Source organism: Myotis davidii, unplaced genomic scaffold (genome assembly GCF_000327345.1).
Source record: "Myotis davidii unplaced genomic scaffold, ASM32734v1 scaffold812, whole genome shotgun sequence".
NCBI lineage: Eukaryota > Metazoa > Chordata > Mammalia > Chiroptera > Vespertilionidae > Myotis > Myotis davidii.
The window spans coordinates 1538949-1559279 of NW_006284238.1; the positions used below are offsets into that span (position 1 = coordinate 1538949).

General features: G+C 41.2%; 1 protein-coding gene across 3 annotated transcripts in view; it reads right to left on the reverse strand.

Moving 5' to 3' along the window:
• EFNA5 (ephrin-A5) overlaps window positions 1–20331 on the reverse strand; it is a 277501-nt gene that overhangs the window by 33986 nt on the left and 223184 nt on the right. For all 3 annotated transcript variants that reach the window (XM_006754260.2, XM_006754259.2, XM_015568399.1), the window contains exon 2: window positions 14164–14456. In XM_006754260.2, the coding sequence (XP_006754323.1) occupies window positions 14164–14456 (293 nt within the window). The remainder of the gene's footprint in view (window positions 1–14163; window positions 14457–20331) is intronic.

Consider the following 20331-nt stretch of genomic DNA (forward strand, 5'->3'; position numbering starts at 1 on the left):
ATTTTAAAAATAAGTATTTCAGGAAATAGCTGCAATAAATCTTCTACAATGAACTTTAATAATAAACTAACAATTCATATCAAAAGGTCAGAAATCCTGCTTTTTGACTGAATTAATAATCCAGCAAATGTTATTGATTTAGCAATTTCACTTAATAAAACATCATCAAAGCTATGCCAAAAAAATAAAAAGTAAATAAAACTCTGCAGCCATGGCAAAGAAGCTGAAAGCGATACAGAAACAATGGAAATTCGGATAAAGGGTGTTAACTGTCCCTGAGATTAGAATAATTTCTTCATAAGTACCAGGACTATTTTTGGAATAAGTTTCTGAATATTACTTGCTATACATGGAAAAGAGCTACAAGCGTGAACTCTGGAGTCAGAAAGCCTTTGCTCAACAGGACTCCACTGCACAGGAAGAGGGAGATTTTAGACAGACGCGATTGTGGGTCAGATTTCTCATCTGTGAAGTAGGGACAATAATAGTGTCTAACAGCCGTGGGCAAACTACGGCCCGCGGGCCGGATCCAGCCCGGTTGAAATGAATAAAACTAAAACTAAAAAAAAAAAAACTGTACCCTTTTATGTAATGATGTTTACTTTGAATTTATATTAGTTCACACAAACACTCCATCCATGCTTTTGTTCCGGCCCTCCGGTCCAGTTTAAGAACCCATTGTGGCCCTCGAGTCAAAAAGTTTGCCCACCCCTGGACTCTAACACATAGTTGCAATAAGGTATGGATAAGATTGTATAGGTAAACTTATGTAACAGGAAAGTGTTCACTACATGATAGCTATCCTATATAATAAAAGGCTAATATGCAAATAGACCCAACAGCAGAACAACTGAACAACCAGTCGCTCTGATGTGTGCTGACCACCAGGGGGTGGACACAGAACATGGCAGGCATCAGCAGCAGGTGGCAGAGCGCAGAACATGGCAGGCGTCGGCTGCATCGGGATGGTGGAGCAGGTGAACAGGGGCGCCAGACCAAGGCGGGGTGCTGGTCGCTGTCATCGGGACAAGCCTCTGGTGGTTACTAAAAATTCTTTGCTCCTGGCCCGTGGTCCTGCCCTGCGCTCGCACCTGCTGCCAGTGCCGGCCCCATTCGCACCCACTCCTGGCGCAAGCCCCAATCGCTCTGCCCCAGCAGCGGGTGCAAGAGGGGCCAGCACTGTCAGCATGTGGGAACAGTGGGAGCAGGGCTGCCGGCAGATAGGGGACCAGGGACCAAGGTGGGAGGGGCTGGATGGGGGCACAGAGGATGGGCTGAGACCCGCCCCTGTGCTCACTGCAGTCTCACAGCCCACAGTTCCTTTCAATGTGCATGAATTCGTGCACTAGGCCCCTAGTTATTATGTAATCAGTCAGCATCCAGCCCTAACACAATTTATTTCAATGTATTTATATGATGAGGCCCAGATCAGTATCACCTTCAAAAACGTACTGCTTCCTATGGCCTGCTAGAAAAGTTCCAGATTCCTCAGACCAGAACTGACGGCTCTCCACAATCTGGCCCCACCTATAGAGTTCTGTTTTCCAAGTCCTCTCCTTTCATCCCAGTCAGACCCAAGTTTTCATTGACCCCCGAGTCTGAGCTCTTCTGATTCCCTCACCAGCACAGGGGAGACAGGTGAGAGAGTGCAGGGAGCCGTGTGACGCTTGTTCTCTGAAGGCTGCCGGGTGGTCTCCCCAACTCTGCCAAGTGCCCTCATGAACCAGAGCATGACCTCCCCTGTGTAAAATGTGGGGCCTGCACTCGGCTGCCATAATTCCTGAACTTCATTTGAAAGATTTCAATTGTTACATGTTCTCAAATTTGGCACTCCCCCTTGTAAAACCTCTACTCCTCTTTCTTGAATGTGTGGGAATGTGTAATAACCTCAAGTCTGAGAAAAACGGGTAGATTTTAAGTAATAACAGTAATACAACAACTATAATAATGGAAATGACCGTTTCTAGCCACTGTGCAGCTGAAGGACAAGGTAAGACAATTGCCAACATGTCCTATTAACAAGCTGTGATATTGAGACAGTCGGCGGTGAGGTTTTGCAGTATATCCACCGATGCCTTCCCCGTGCTACCGGTTCTGATCACCACATTTACACTTCTGAAAAAAACAACTCAGGGTACTTCCAGTGCACGAATTCACGCACATTGAAAGGAACTGTGGGCTGTGAGACTGCAGTGAGCACAGGGGCGGATCTCAGCCCATCCTCCGTGCCCCCACCCAGCCCCTCCCACCTTGGTCCCTGGTCCCCTATCTGCCAGCAGCCCTGCTCCCACTGCTCCCACATGCTGACGGTGCCGACCCCTCTTGCACCCACTGATGGTGCAGAGCGATTGGGGCTTGCGCCAGGAGTGGGTGCGAACGGGGCCAGCACTGGCAGCAAGTGCGAGCACAGGGCGGGACCGCAGCGCACAGGAGCAAAGAATTTTTAGTAACCACCAGAGGCGTGTCCCCGATGACAGCGATCGAATAGACATTGCTATTCACTAAATGTCTTCGTCACAATTGAGGTGGGGAGAATGAAGGGCCCATGTTATCATGCCCTCATGTTCTGACCCCACACACCATCCAATGGCATTCTCCTTTGTTTTAAAAACCCATACACCTCCTAAGGGTGTGAATCTCAAGGATAAGCTAATATGAAACGTTCCTCTTTAAGTCACGTTAGTCAGTTTTTTGAACAGGGTCTGCCTTAAATTCCAGGGTGTAGGTAGGAGTTATAGAATGACTTACAAGGGTGCTTGAAATCTATCTCCTTTTAACTTCTTTTAAAATATGTATTATGAAGTAAGTGAATAAAGACGTAGACTCAAACCACATGGGTTCGAATCCTGACTTCATTATAAAATACAAAAACTTTGGGCAAGTTACTTATCTTCTCTCAGCCTCTGTTTCTCATCTATATGTGAGGGATAATTACAGATGAAGATTCAACGAGTTAGAACATGTATAATGCTAATACAGTGTCCGGCACACAGTAAACTTGCAATAAATGCCAAATCACTAGAATTATGATTATCAACAAATGTTAGGGGAGAAATTATTAGTCAAAGTCTGAGTAAGCCTTTATAACAATAACAGCTATACTCCATTTAAATCATTTCAGCATTTTTTGCACGGTCTCAAAATTAATTGAACTGCCCTTGGCGTATATAGCAAGAACTTCAAGCAGTCCACAATGGACTTAAAGGAGAAATTTTGCTCAACAAATTAGAGTAAGCAAATTTACATTAGAAGCCAGATATTGGTGCTACTAAAATTTGGACAAGTTTAAATTAATATCAACATGTATTATTTTTTTTTTCAAAATACATTTCACTGACATTCCACAGAGAAGAAGGGAGAGGAACAGAGAGCCAGAAACATCGATGAGAGAGAAACATCGATCAGCTGCCTCTTACACACTCCCCACTGGGGATGTGCCCGCAACCAAGGCACACGCCCCCGACAGGAATCGAACCTAGGACCCCCCAGTCCGCAGGCCGACTCACCATCCACCGAGCCAAACCAGCCAGGGCAACATGTATTATTTTTTAATGATTCAGAGACATTATATGTTTTGAAAAACTTGGAAGCAAAAGGGAACGCTAACTGTAAATGAAATCTCACCTAACATCAATATAGACAGAGCTAGTTGGAAATGGTGTCCATCTCTGAAAATAGTAAAATGAAAAGATATTCCAATTTCTAACAACAATAGACTGGCTGGCGGTTCTCCAATTCATGATATTTTACTTTGAGAGCTCAGAATGAATTCATATTTTGTAAAGTTTAAATTTTAAAACCAAACCTGAACATAGCATATATATTTATTAAAGCCCTGTTCCTAACGTGGGTTTCCTACAATCTGCCTAAAAATATCCAGCGGAAAGGAAACCTGTTGCCAAACTCCACTTATTCCCCTATTAAACAGAGGTAACCATGTCCCCAGAAATCAGATTTCAAGCCCACAGGATACTCATGAACTAAAATAATGAATGACAATGCCTTGCTCTCTGCATTAATATTAAAGAAAAGAGAAAATAGAAAACTTTATAGCCACTATCAGCTCTCTCGACCATAAATCTCAAGTTTTGAGAATTGCTTCCCAAAAGGGTAGGGAGCGGGGATGAGTTGTGAGCGAGCTTTGGAGCCTAGAGATATTTTTTAGCAAGCCAGCAAAGCACTGACACACATTTCTACATATCTCTGGCTGTGAAAAGTCTCATTTGTGGTGATTTATACTTCCTCATAAAGAACTCTGTAGATAATATAAGCCTGCTGTGAGGCTGTATGACAACTTTCAAACCAAGACTTACGCAACCGTTCTGTTAAAATAGAGCAAGAATGGATGAGTGGAGGAATCTGGAGAAATAGTATTTCTTCCGATGAAAGACCAATGCTACTCTTCCGACAGGGAGCAGCCTTTTGCCCTGTGTGCAGGCTGTGTGGATGGTGTTCTGGTTGTCTAAGTGAGGACGTATTTTTTTTTCTCCAAAGATTGACTATGCATTTGGCGTGTGCATGCTTGTGTAATTTACAATAAATGACACTTAGACAGCATCACACTGGAGTTCGGTTGCCTTAATAAGTTACTAAGGGAAACACAGAGAATAGCATGCTGACAACCCGAAGTCAATGAAGTATAAACAGTTATTCCAAGTGTCACTGGCGTGTTATTTCCCTTTCTCTTGGCATCTGCTCTGTGCACACACACACACAACAATGCAGGAGCTCATTAAACTGTTTTCAGTTAACTCTGAAATCAAATTAGTACAGTACATGTTTATAAGGCTGAGAATTACTGCTTCCCCGTGAAATTACACAATTAATCAGGTGCATTATTTCTCTTGGAGATGTGGCCACTTTTGACATTTAGGGATAAAAAGAACAATCCTTTAATTTGTTTCCATTTCGGCACTTAGTCTCAGTGGGGGGACAGGAAGCAAAAGGTGACATAAGTCCTTCTTCCCCCTCGGAGGCCAGACACTACATGGTTCCCGTCTTATAGTGGCATTTTAAATTCGTAAAAGGAGCACAAAGAAAAAGTCTTTGGTTCTCAAGCTTCTTATCTGAGTGCCGCAGCCTTTGAAACATTCAAATAATGGGAAGAATAGGAGTCTTCAGTTTCTTATGACTGATATCATGAATTTCCGTCAGGCCCCGATTACTCAATAGCTTTTAAGGTTCCCCTTGCAAATTTTAAGAATGCCCCCAAGTCAAATTCTATGAAGCAGTGATGTTTGCTCAATTTTCCTTTTCACAGATGTATTTGGCCTTCATTTCTCTGATTCTCCTTAACAGTACCTCATCCTTAAGTCATTTAACAGGGCATGCATTTCTTTTTAAAATTCTCCTTACTAGCCCGGCCAGTGTGGCTCAGTAGTTGAGTGTCGACTTCTGAACCAGGGGGCCACAGTTTGATACCTGGTCAGGGCACATGCCTGGATTGCAGGCTTAATCCCCAGTAGGGGCATGCAGGGGGCAGCAGATCAATGATTCTCTCTTAGCATTGATGTTTCTCTCTCTCTCTCGCTCTCTCTCTCTCTCCCTTCCTCTCTGATATCAATAAAAAATATATTATTTAAATTAAATAAAATTCTCCCTACATGACCAAATAATATTGCCCAAAATTTGCAAAATAATAAAGTGTTTTCAAATACCCCGTGTTCCTATTAACTGCCTCTCTGATCTTTGATTTTACCTAGACTATCTGAAACGTGCTGGGGGACATGCCTGCCGAGCCCCAGCCATGCTGAGCTGAGCATTCTTGTAACAGGGCACCCGGCTATAAACAACTGTTTTCAGAAGAGAAACTTACAATTAACACAGAAAAATATCCCGAAGTCTCTAAATATCCTCTTTCTTGTTCTTTATTTAACCTTCATTGAAGAGCCCTTGAAATCCATTCATGCTTTCCTAAAAGATGGCTAGGGACGACTTGAAACAAACACAATTCTCTGAAACTCATTCTTTAAATAAACAGGCATTCTTGCAGGCTCTCTAAAGACCATGGGAAATATATAAAGGCAAGAGAATGACTATTTTCAGGAAGTAATCTGATATAGTCCCAGACAAACTTTCAGTGTCCAAGTGGAGAAAAAATGTTCCATTGTATGTTTAGAAAAAAAAAAGAGAAAAAAACTAAAAAAATAAACCCAAAACTTAAAAAGCAACAACAATCTTCATAGCTTTTAGTGACTAAAATATACTTTGTATCTATATCTGAGCAATTACTATTTGATATTTGTGCCATATTCATTCTTTTTCACTATAAAGATATTAAAATTTATAAATTTCCTAATACTGCCCTTCAACTCCCTTCTGTATTAATACAAATATGCTTTGCTGAATACCATGATCTGAGTCCACCTACTAAGAAAGACACAGGGAGAAAACTAGTAGATAGACAGTCCTTACAGAAATTTCAGTTATAAACCCCTAGAATCTCAGCAGAAGTATATGTTAGAGCATTTAATGCTAAGACTCCAGTAACCCAAAACATTTTTTCAACATGCTGAAGCAAACATTGAGTTGATCATTTTAAGGAAGTACCTTGTACTTACAGGTCACCTCCCCTGAAAGAGAAAAGACTCTGAAAGATGGAAAAGATTACTTTCTGCTTTGATAAATGTGCTGCTTGACACTCTTCTATTTCAATAAGAAAACTCAGAAAAAAAAAGGTGATTGGTATGAACCATCAGGACCCAAATAATTATTAATGTAGACTAGAGGCCCGGTGCACAAAATTCGTGCACGGGGCAGGGGGGTAGTCCCTCAGCCCGGCCTGCAATGATGCCAGCATCCCTCCGTGCACCGGGGCCCCTCCACCCCCCAGCCTCCGGCCTGAGGCCCCTCTCCTCCCCTCCCCTCCTCCACACGGCCGGGGCACTGATGTTTCACTCACATTGCTGGGGCAAAGCCGCCAGTTTCCCGCCCTGGCCACTATGGACACTCCACCTTTGTCACGGAGTGACAGTTAATTTACATATTACTCTTTTATTAAATAGGATTATTAGAGTAAGCTGCTGTAAAACCAGACATCTCAAAGGCAATGAAGACTCCCTTTCTGGGCATATGCAATCCTAGCATATAATTCCTTTGGAAGATAGGCATGGACCTAAACTGTGAATCTTTACTAGGTATTTATGAATTTTTTTTAATGATTTCAGAGAGGGGGGAGGGAGAGAGAATCACTGATTGGCTGCCTCCTGCATGCCCCACACTGGGGATTGAGCCTGCAACCCAGGCAGGTGCCCTAGACCGGACTCGAACACAGGACCCTTTAGCCCACAGGCCTATGCTCTATCCACTGAACCAAACCGGTTAGGGTAACATTTATGAATTTTTTTTTACTAAACTATCAATATGGACTATTCCAGTTGCCTTACATTTTCCTAGGATGCAAACATTTCTGTATATGAATAATTGAAGTTATCTATTTGATAGTCAATTGGTCCTTGAAAAAAATTTTAAGAGAGGAAGGGAATGAGAAACATTGATCAGCTGCCTCCTGCATGCCTCCCACCAGGGATCTAGCCTGCAACCCAGGCATATGCCTGGACCAGAATCAAACCAGCAACCTTTTGGTGCATGGGATGATGCCCAACCGACTGATCAACACTGAGTGAAGAGAAAAAATATTTCCTTAATTGAGTCTTGGAAATAAGAAAAATTGTGATAAAGTATTACTATACTTCCATTTTACAGATGAAGGAAGTGAGGTTTGATGACGTTCAGTTATCCAAAGTCACACAACTATGAAGAGTATATAAGGATTTGAGCTCAAAGCTGCATTTACCAGAGTTGGTGCCCTTAAAAAATGATGTCCATTCCCTCCTCTGATGTAATGTATTCCCAGCATAAGATCAAAACATTTTTAAGAAACCAGAGAACTGATGTAGTGGATACAGTAAAACTAGGGCTTCTAATTTACCTGCTTTTCTCAAACACCAGCATATAAGAAATTTTAAAAAAGTAATTTTTGTTCTATTTCGTTTACTATTCTGACATTTATTCATTTGACAACCATTTATTGAACAAGTTTTCTACATACTGTTTTCTACTATTTTTTTGTTTAGAATATATAGTTTTACATCAATATTACGGTTAAGTAGATTCCCTATGCAATGGAGAGCGGGCCTGATTTGACAAACACTTCTCTGAGAAGCTACGCTCTAAGTTCTAAACAACTCACCTGTGAATAAGCTTTTGGGACACATTCAACTGGCAAGAGAAGGACTTTCTTTACATTAGCAGTCTCTGGATTTGCTTGAATACTCATACATTTTAAAGAATAATCAATGGCTATTTTGTACAAACAAATGATTTCTGAAGCTAATCTTGGTCAATTCAATAAAATATCTCAAGAATTTGGGTTACTTATTTTGTCAGTTTCAAAAAAATTGTGTAGTGCATATTAAAACTTCATCACAAGTTAAGACTATAAACTTTTCATTTAAGGGCATAAAGCAGAGAATTAGCAGTTAACCACCAAGCATTCAAGTTGTTGTAGGCTATGGGTTTAGGAATGATGCCCATAGTAACATAGACTACCCCTATGGTTTTCTAATTTTGAAAAATATGCATCCGAAAAAGACTGAAAAAGAAGTCTTTAGCTCCCCTAAAAGTTCTTTTCATTAATGAGATTTCGGAGATTTTAGTACCAAAGAAATGGAATGTTTAGCTCTGTACTTCTATCACCTTATCAATATAAAGGAATAAACATGTGTATTCAAGTTTACTCACCAATAATCGGGGGAGGGTGCATTCCCTAGTAATCTCTCAGAAACCCCTGATTTCCATCTGGGTGCTGTGACTATCAAGTATCTGAACTCTGAATATCTTTTGAAGAATATCAGCTATACTTCAGATACAGCAAATGCTTGAGTAATTATCTGTCGTTTTAGTATCAATTTCAGCAAATGCCATTTCTCTTCCTATTGTAAGTCTCTCATTAAAGCTCACTCATTTCTGAATCAAGTGTGGAACCCTGATTCCACCTGCTGAGTATCTTAAAAAGAATTTCTTTGAAAATACAACTCTTCTGGCTTCTGATGTTATCATATTAAAAGGGTCAATCATCTAGGATGATACAGTTGAACTTTCTTTTGGAGACAGAAAACTATCCTTTAGAGAGCTGAAAATGCATACATGTGTTTAAAATATATCTCGATACTTAATCTCATTTGCATTTCTAGCAGTTTGTAAGTAATATTTTCTAAACAGTAGTGCTAATTAGAATATATTTTTTCCTTTTTCATCATTTGATACCTAGGACTTTATCTCTTCATTTCCTTTTAGTTGCTTATTCACTTAATTTCCTCTCAGATCAGCCTTTCTTATCCATGTAGTTACCTAACTTTTCTGTGCCTCAGTTTCTTCACCTATAAAATGGGAAGAACATTACCTCGAATTGCTGTTTTGAAAATTGTAGGGTACACAGAACAGTGCCTGGGACAGAGGAAGTGCTATGTAAACACTAGTTATCTTCATTTATTAAACGTTTACCACATGCCAAACGATATAATATGGGCATAGAGCAGAAATATCTAATGCGGGCGGGGGGAGGGGTGATGAGTGCCTGAGGAAAAATAATGTAGGGTAAAAGTGTAGAGGATGACAGAGGTGTTATCTTTACACAGGGAGGGCAGAGGGGCCTGTCTGATACTTTTTTTAATGTAGACTAAAGGCAGTGAGAGCCAAGGACATGGATGCCTGCGCAATGAGATCCCCGGCAGAGAGAAGAGAAAGTGCCGAGTTCCTGCTGTCTGGGGCATGGACAGGTATGCGGGCAGGCGCTGGAGCAGACAACAGGGAGAAGCGCGAGTGGTAAGAGAAGAGAGGCCAAAGGCAGGGAAGAGAGGAGGACCTGCCCAGGAGGACCATGTTGCCCAGGTTAGAGACTGGCTTTTGTCTTGGCGAGGCAGGAAGTCAGTCACTGGGGGGCTTTGACGGGGTGGTGATCCAGTGAGAAAACAGATAGGCATCGGCTGCACTAGTGGAGACCACAGGGGACGGTGGTTTAAACAGGACATAATTCTAATACCCAATAGGCCTCTCCACTCTGCATTTCCCCTAATTACCCTTTAACTGGCACATACTGAACACCTACTAAGTAAAGAAAAGGCATTAGGCTGGGTCATTTTACAGATGTTCTCTCTTACCCTAGTGGTGCAGACCCTTCGGTAAAATAGGGTAACATTGGGATATTAAAGCTCAAGAAACGTTTGCAATTATCTATTGCAGTGGTTCTCAGCCTTCCTAATGCCGCGACCCTTTAATATAGTTCCTCATGTTGTGGTGACCCCCAACCATAAAATTATTTTCGTTGCTACTTCCTAACTGTAATGTTGCTACTGTTATGAATCATAATGCAAATATCTGATATGCAGGATGTATTTAGGCGACCCCTGTGAAAGGGTCGTTCGACCCCCAAAGGGGTCGTGACTCACAGGTCGAGAACGGCTGATCTATTATAACCACATTATCTTACCAACATGGAGTTGGAAACCCAGAGAGATTGAATGGTTTACCCAAGCTCGTACAGCCAGTGAAGTCAAGAGCAGGGCCTGGGACTCAGGCTGCCTTACTTTACAGAGGAGGACATTCTAGATCAGTGTTCCTACTGACTTACAAAGACAACGTATGGTGCCTTCTTTATTTTCCTTTGCCTCTTCTAATCTAAAAACAGCAACAGCAAAACTTCTTTCAAACCTGTTCTCATTGGTTCAAATTTATGAAAATCATTTCTAAAATGAGTATTTTTGAAATTCTAAAATTGTTCTTTGCCTTAGGAAGTCTCTATTGCCATAACCTATTCGCAGGCAGTTCTGTAAATCTATCACTGATAGAAATACCACCGACCTTCTCTAATTTAGTATGCCAATCACTTCCCAAAATAACTCCTGTAGACTAAAAACAGTGTATGTCAGATTCGAGAATGGGCTCAGTCTGCCGTAGCAACAATCCCTTATTGTCACAACTTAATAGACTGCCTGTTCCCAAGGCAAGGAGGACATAGCACAGAGTCATTCTTGGGACAAATACAGGATCTGGAATTGTGAAGAATACTTTATTTTTAAGTAAAGTAAATTGGAAACTTCATATGAGATATTTTCAACGACTATTTCTTAATTTGGCATGCCTCAACGAAATGAAGAAGGCAATAAATCTTGTTGAGGATAAAGCTGAACTTGATAAGAACTCTCGAACGGGTGTCCTCTCTAAGTGATGAGGTGGATACCCTGTTATGGGCTACTCCTCTTCCCTTCCCACAAGTTCAAGTTTACGTCTGAATTTCGGTTCACAGTCACCACTAAATGTAACCCTTCCTCTAGTGTACCCTAAGGCTGTCTACTTTAGGCAATAGCTTTCCTTTTTCTCTTGGAAAACTTGGAAGAGGTTTTAAGGCTGCGAAGAGCTGAAATACACCCCTGGCCTGGTAAGAACATTTTATAAAACTGACCGGTGGGTAGTCAGCCTGTTCCTGGGATCAGCAATAGAGCTTCTTGTGACACAGTAATTGTGAAAAGAGCCGTTTCCCAGTCATGTTGTTCATTCCACACACATTAGAAGAGAGAGAATTCAACTGAGGGCCAATTCTCCCCTAAGACTTCTTTAGTTTAATTATGACCAGAGTATATTAAACGTCTTTAAGACTTCCCCACAGCTCTGCCACTCAGCTCTCAGCAGTGAGAGAACGAGAGGAAACCCTTTCACTACTAAAAAGACAGGGGAGGGTGCACGTGTGGTTCTAACACATGGTTAAAAATTCAATTTCACCGACTCCAGGCCACCATGCTTCCTGTAGATGAACATCTCCTCACCGCTAATTCTGTGCTATTTTACCTTTCATTAAAAAATGTAATTCAGGTTAAACTCAGCTGAACAGCAAAAAGCTCCTGATATTTTGAAGCAGTTTGGAACAATTACTTTGACAGGAGCCCTTGACAGTTAAATGACTCCGTTAAATGAATGTTATAGAAGACACATAATGGTTTTTAGTGAAATATTGAATTTAAGCACAAATGAGGAAAAACGAGTCATAAGCACTGAGTATATTTGAATAATAACATCTTGCTTATGAACCTCAATGGATTCTATAATTTCTAATAATCATACAATCAGCCAGTTAGATGGTGAGTATGTTTCCCATCTTAGTGCACTCTACTCACTTTGGGGTTTGCTTTTGTGGTTGTTTTTTGACCCGAGAAACCAATATGAAAATCTGGAAATGCAGTAACTTCCTCCTGTATTGGTATGATATGTTAGAGTCAGGCAATTCATGAGTTGCTGTCCACAACTGAAGTCCTCCTCTTTCCTGTTCTCACATGCTGGATGAGATTCTTTCACAAAGTGAAAAATTGGCAAAAGGCAAGAGCCTGCTGCCTGAGAACGTGCGAAGTCACTGTTTCCTCCATCCGTGGGACTCAATATCCCTTTTCTTTTTTCTTTATTAAAGTATTACATATGTGCCCTTATTCCCCTATTGCCCCCCACCCCCACGCATGCCCTCACCCCCCTGGTGTCTGTGTCCATTGGTTAGGCTTATATGCATACAAGTCCTTTGGTTGCTCTCTCCCCCTTACCCCCGCCCTCCTTATTTTATGGATGGAAGGTGAGATAGTATCAAGGCTCTCACATGTTTTCTCATGACTAAGGGCTGAAATATGCACTGAAATAATAAGACTGGTGCTGTTCCATTTCCTTTCTAAATTCAATTCCAATGTAAGTGAGCGTGCCCTTGTGGTGGGGAAATCCAGCTTATAACATTCTGCTTCTGCAGAAGAAAGGGAGCTGGAAGTCCTTGTACACTTAAAACATGTGGGCCAGGAGAGAGTGGGGACACTTGAATTGGAGAAATGAGAACAGGAATGTTTTTCATCTTGCAGGTCTGGCAAGCAGTTGAAAAATCAGTGCTCAGCACACAGGGTGGTATCGCTGGGATTGCTACACACCATGAACAGCTGTGCACCCAGATTCTTCAGGCAGGTGAGGTGCAACCTCCGCCAGGGTCCCACTGCTCCCTGCATTCATCTTCATTCAGCAATTGTCTATTTACACTGTCACTGCCTCTGGACAAGGCTGCTCCTCACTAGACAGTCACCCTTGAGGACCGGGAGTGTCTGTTCCTCTTGCATCCCCCAACACTTCTGAGCCACGGTGTACTGTTCAATAAATGTAATTTTAAACAAATAAACTTTTAACTCCTTCAGCTGACAGTGAAAACATGTGGGAAAGGCCAAATCACTTAAAAATTTGGTATTAGTTAAAGGAAAGTTCAGACAGAGACACAGCAGGCTGCCTAAATTAGATATGACCTATAACCCCAGAAGCATCGCCCTCACCGGACGACCTACTGAATCTCGGACGACCCCCAAGCAGAAATTTGCATTATAACACAATCTCAGGTGACGTATGCACAGAGGTTCCGGAAGTGGTTGTCTGGAATCTATGACTAGTATGATGCCTGAAGAAGTGATGGTGTATATGATGGAGAAATAGAAGGCCATGGCAATGTGATGAAGCGAGGTCTGCTGAGAAAGTTTTAGCGCTCTCTCAGGACAGGGTCGCTGAATGTTCACAGGTGGGAAACACACACCAGTTCCCTTGGAACCCTTTCTAGATCCTTCTTTAGGCTCTTTCCTGTTTAAAGACACAGCTGCTCTTAATAATCATCTTTCCTCCTTGGTGCAAAGAGAGTATTTATCGTCAGCATACTGACATTTGCAGGAGGGCTGGCTTTCTCCGCTGAAAATGTGGATGACTGAAAGGATATTGCTGACACCTGAATAAGAAATCCAATGACTCTAAGCCATGTAAATTTAATTATTTCCGTTAATTTTTTTTTCAGGAATTTCTTCTCCTCCCCCGCCCCCCCTCAGGTTTGGAGAAGTCCTAGCAATTTTCATTTAAAAGAAATACAAGTCAGCAGTGGTTCACTGAACAGGCTGACATGCAATTTCATAGGGGGAGAGGCGCTGTGTCTTTAATCTAATTTGTGCTCTCAATTCCTGGCTAATGTATCTAGGGACCCTGATGTATGCATTTACAAGGAGACATCTGGGATGCGGAGTCCAGCTCGCTGCAATTCTCTGGAACATGGGTAAAAAATTACTCTGGATTCCCCCAGCTGCCCCGCCACATGATAAATCTGCATATACTCACAGATGTAGAAATATTCCCGGCCTGGCCTGAACTCAAATCCTAGAGAAAAGGGCGTGAAGAGCTGGAATTTCTCGGAGAACTTCAGTGGTCCATTTGGAGAGTGAGGCCGGTTACATTCCCATCGCTTGAACCCTTTGGAAGTGTGGTCGCAGGCACTGTAGCCATCAAAGTTCACCATGTAGAGGATGTAACGCTCCGTCTTATCTTCTGGGACCGAGTCCTCGTAGTGAGGGCAGAAGACATCCAGATAGTCATTGATGCAGACGTCAATGTGGTAGTCGCCCCGCTGGAATCTGTGGGGAGAAGGAACGGCTGAGATTATTCATACAGGAAAGGCTTTCAGTTTGGAGTCGGTGGTTGAACCATTAACACTGCCTGCACTAAAAGATTTACTATAACTTGCTGTTGTCGCATGCCTTGTGATTCGGGGCCTGGTTTGAAATGTTACTGTTTGAAATCAAAGAAACAACACGCCATGGTACAGAGGAATGCTACTCTATTTGTTTCAAAATACCCTACAAGTGGAATCCTTCACATTCATTTTAAGTACTAAAGATCCTGATTTGCTGTTTTCCTTTCATCCTTAAAATCACATATGCTGGAGCAAGGTTTTCTCATTTCTAACATAGTGTTTCATTTCATAAGTATTTTTGAATAAATGAATAAATAATTTAAAGAACAAATAAATGACTGAATTGTTTTTGTGATAATTGAGATCATTCTCAATTTTCTATGCAAACCGGGAGAATTAGAGTCATAAAGTTTAAAAGCTGGGAAGAAAACTCCTAGAACAAGATGTACTAGTACATGTTAGAGGAATAAAAACCTATGGCAGCCGTGGGCAAACTACGGCCCGCGGGCCGGATCCGGCCCCTTTGAAATGAATAAAACTATTGAAAAAAAAGACCGTACCCTTTTATGTAATGATGTTTACTTTGAATTTATATTAATTCACACAAACACTCCATCCATGCTTTTGTTCCAGCCCTCCGGTCCAGTTTAAGAACCCATTGTGGCCCTCCAGTCAAAAAGTTTGCCACCCTGAAAGGCATAATGATGAAGCAGTGAGTGACTGAGCTACACTTGGGATGGAACCTTCGGATTCTAGTTAGGTATTTCCCTTAGTAAATCTGATCTCTCTCTTTTTTAATGCCATGTCCCTTTCTATATTAAGAAAATTGAAACCATCAAATTTGAATGATTTTCTGCCCATTTCTTTTAATCACAGGTCCTGTTCTAGGGCTGGACTACTGAGTAATGAAAGTTAACAAGCCACATGAAAATAGCAAAAATCTCAACCTGAAATAGTTAAAATGCTTGCAAACACACACCATTGCACACATCACACCACAGTCTGCTCCGATTCTTATCTAACAAAAGCCTTGCATATTTGTTTTAACTAATATCGTATGCCTTTCCCATCAACTGAACAGTATTTCTCAGGACCCAGTAATATGTGAAACAGGAATTGGCATGCATACACCTTTCTAAAACCAGGTTGGAAAGGCTAGGAAAAAAAAAAATCCTGTTTTTAGCTAGTGAGGAAATTCTTCTCTGAGCTCTTAGAAGGTTCATCATAAAATTGTGTTACTGCTGAAATACAACACCCATAAAGTCGTATCATCTTGAAGTCAGACAGTCTCAGGGTGAACACTTCCAGTGAGGGTGAGCTAGTCTATTCCATTTTTTGACATCTCAAAATGTTAGAACGTCTCTTCTTACATTGAGTATAAATCTGCTTCTGTGTAATTTCCATCCAGTGATCCTACTTCTGCTGCCTGAAATTACCAAGAACAAATCTAATTCTTCTTCCACCAGGTAGTCAATAAAACATTTGGAGGCGTCAGCTATATCGCTCTGTGTCCTCCTTTCTCCAGACTGGAGAATCCTGATTCCTTTGGTTATTTCTGGTATCTTTCCCAGGCTCCTCACTATTCTAGTTTCTTGACCCTCAGGTCCTCCAGTTTCCCAGTGCTCTCCTTAAAATGCTGCACCCAGCCCAGCCTGTGTTGCTCAGTGGTTGAGCATCGACCTATGAACCCGGGGGTCGAGGTTCAATTCTGGTCAGGCACATGCCTAGATTGTGAGCTTGATCCCCAGTGTGGGGCATGCAGGAGGCAGCCAATCAATGATTCTCTCTCATCATTGATGTTTCTATCTTTCTCTCCCTCTCTTAAATCAGTAAAAATATATATATTTTAAAAATGCTGCACCCAAATGTAAAAAAGACCTTCCATAGGCTGTAGTGACCAATGTTCAAAAATACTACTACCTTCACTCTAGCTGTTAAATCTTCACCGACAAAGCCCAGATTCCTTTCTGAAATAGCACATGATAAAAGGGGAAGTGCTGATTTTGAGTAAGTAGACTGGTTTCTGCTGCAGCCCGAGTGGGAGAGTCAGAAGCCATCCTGAGCCTCCGTTTCCTCATATGCACTTTGGGATAATAATAAGAACCTGCCTTGCAAACCTCACATGGCTGCTTCAAGTCTGAGATGAGGAAACGTATGAAAAGCACCACGTGAATGCGAAGCACTGGTACTAAGCTCAGGATATGTGAAAGCATATTCAAATGGGTAATAATAACACATTGACGTTGAAACAACATCAGTAAGAGCACACAACAGAAATAAAAATAACCTCATGTTCCTCTTGTTTAAAATCCAAAAATCTCTCCTCAAATATCAAACGATGTACAAAAACTCCAGCTGACCCCTGCGTTTGGAAAGCAGCATGCTGAGTCACACAAGGGAAATAAAGAAAGATGGTCAGATTACTTTTCAGCGAGAGGATCTCAAAATACTACCAACTTTTAAAAACAAACAAACAAATAAAAGGAAAGTATTTATTTCGGTATATTTACAATGATCACAGAACCAAGTTTACTTTTTCTTCATTACCGGCAGACAACAATTTGTCAGCATGCAAGCAAAGCCCGTGTTGCTTTTAAAAGATTTTTGAACATCAAGGTAACATCACTGCCAAAGTACAAAGAAAAGACACTGCAACGTTCAGATAAAAGGGTGCTCGGCTATGAATCATCAGCACTCAAGAGCAGCCTGACAAGTTCTGGATGAGAGCCAGACAGGAGCCGCAGCAGAAGGCAATGCCCAGATGCACTTTGTATTATTATATTATTATTATAGATTTTAAAGACATTCTAGGGGGGATGTTTTTCCTTTCCCTAAGTGTCACTCATTTGAGCTTCTGCTAGCACTCAACACAGCTTAAAAGTAAAAATAAAAATGAAAACTGCCATTGTCCGGACCCATTCCATTATTGCTTTAGTCTACAAATTGTCCTAGGTTTTTGGATACCTCATAGTTAGCGTTCCCTTTCCGACTTTTATCCTTTAATCCTGCTAAGATTTTAATACAACAACCCATGAGATTAAAGACCTGGTTTACATCGGGTTGACCAGTTATCCTTTTCTGGTGACATTTTGCTCTATGTGGGGTGTTAAGTGAATCACAGTGGAACCTATTTTAAAAATGGGATCGCCCAGGAATTAGTATTCCTACTCTTGTATTCATACAACAAAATTAAAATGATGATTCAGCATGAAACTTACACTAAGTTTCAGATCTTTAACGCAAATTAATTTACAATGTAAATTTCAAAGATGGGCCAATATAAACTAAAACAATGATAAGTTGAAACCCATAAAAGGCATCCATATAATGTACCAAGTACAATCCAAAGAAAAGTTTAGGGTTAAATATTCTCATACCATCCCAAATCACGCTCTCTGGCGGCAAAGTAGCACTGAACCACTACTTTCTGGCCTTCCTCTGAAGGAGCACATATGTATGGCTAGTATTATTGAGTGCTTATTGCATTACATTTATTAATTCAATTTAACTTCCATCATCAAGCCCACAGAATAGACATTATTTGTATACCACTTAAAGATGAAAAAGCTGAGATTAATAAGTCAAGCAATCTGCTCCATGTTACATAAATGGGAAAAGGTGGAGGCAGAATTCAAACCCAAGCAGCCCACGTTCTGACCTCCAAACTGAAGCTCTCCGCTATTCCACTTCCTGAGAGAGTAAGTTGCTAGTGTCCCGCTCTTAGGTCTACTCTGTGTTCCCCGAGAGGGATTATTCTCATTCTTGATGGGCTTCGGTTCTCTTCATTCACTGGTGCAGCAAATATTTGCCACATCCAGAAGGTGTTATGCTATGACTTTAAATATGTTGCATATTACTGAGTGGTTATAAGTGTTTCTTTTTACCACTGAGGAAATGACTTTCAGAGAAGTTGTTATCTTCTTAGTTTAATTTTTCTCCACAGGAAAGATGTAGCGGGGTTAGGATTTCAACCCAAGTCTTACATGGTTCTGAAGTGTATTCTCTTTCCTCCTAACCACAATGGCTTGGAAGCGTTACCAGTGTAACTGCCCTCATGCAGCTTATACTGATCTTCTGGGAAAGCCTGCTGCAAGGTTGCGTGTGTTGATCCACTAGGTTGATTCCACACTCCTCAACTGGAGGCAGAAGGGTGCATCCACAGTTAGAATAAGCCTCAGATCACAGAGTCTGCACCCAAATCACACACATCATTTCAGTCCTTCCTAGAATAAAGTGCTGTTAGGCTTTCTCATAAAGGGATATTTTTTTTCCATCTGGAAACAGCTTTCATGAGCTTTAGCTCATTTTAAAAGAGTAAATTCACCTCAAGGAAGAATGATTCCACATGCCAGTAGTTACAAATACCATGGGTAGCACAACCTGTTTTAATACATCTGCAAATTTCTTGGAAATATGTCCTCTTTACTCCTCATTCTGAATTCCATCCATTGTATCTATGCATCTCTGCTTCTCTGAGATCACTGCATATTATGAACTTATTACCCACAAGCCAACAATAATTATAATATAATCTCTGCTAAATTATTATACAAAGGCATGCATAGTTACCACACTTAGAAAATGATTGTGTTAGAGTAAAATGATTGCTTCCCAGGTTGTGTTCTCACAATACAAAAATCTCAAGTGCCAGGAAACATCTCATATGCATAGAACATCTCTACTGGGTATCAGGCCAATGCTCCTTATAACATATACTAAGTAGTATATGTACCGTTATAGCAAAAATACATTGTACACATTAATCAATTGGCAGAAGATTGTTGAGAATGTCATACATATTATGGAAGGGTCATGTTAGTTAATTAAGAAGAAAATTCTGCATGGAAACTTGTTCTTTGTAATCAGCTTAATTACCAAAAATGAATTATGTACTTTATGATAGTTCTTTTTTTAAAAAAAAAATGCTTTTATTGTCTTTAAAGAAAGGGAGGGAGAGGGAGAGAGAAACATCGAAAAGAGAGAATCATCAATTGGCTGTCTCCTACATGCCCCCCAATGGGGACTGAGCCTGCAACCCAGATATGTGCCCTGACCAGGAATGGAACCGGTGACCTCTTGGTTCCTGGGTCAACACTCTATTGCTGAGCCACACCAGCAGGGCTACAATAGTTCTTGATGACCCAGAGGCTGCCTGGAGGATTGGGGGAAAAATACCACCACCACATTTGGGGGCTATGAATAGCAAAAATAACAACCACAGTTGGGAGTGAGCTAGAAAGCCTATATGCGGATGTGTATTTGTCTTAGCTTGTCTTCAGTATTTACCTGATTCCATCGCTAAATACAATTTTGATTATAAATTTAATACTATTATTATTTCTCTCCTTATTTAACCTTCCTGAAGAAAGTGAATCATGAACTGAGTCTCAAAAATCAAATGAAATAAAAACAATAGATGTGAAGTAAGAGTTGACAATTTGCCTTTTCCTTGAGTTAGAAAAAATGATGTCTCAGTGTCTCTATGTCTCAGTAGAGATAGGGACCAACACACTGTTTCATGCTCATAGTTCACCTGAGCCATAAGGACTATGCTCCTCCTAATAAATAATTTATTTTTTAACTCGGGTCCCCCCATGGAGGACATCTAGTCCTCGAGTATTCCAGTCCTTCACTTCAAGTGCAAGTTCTCAGTGTACCCCGTCTGCGGTTCCTTGCGGCTACGGCAAATAGACAGCACCTAGCCTTCTTTTCCAATGGATGGCTTTCAAGTCATTGACCTTGCTTCCTCCTCTGCCACCAGATGCTCTTGTGCTGCAGGACTGACAACCGGGGAGGCCAAGTCCAAAGGACACACA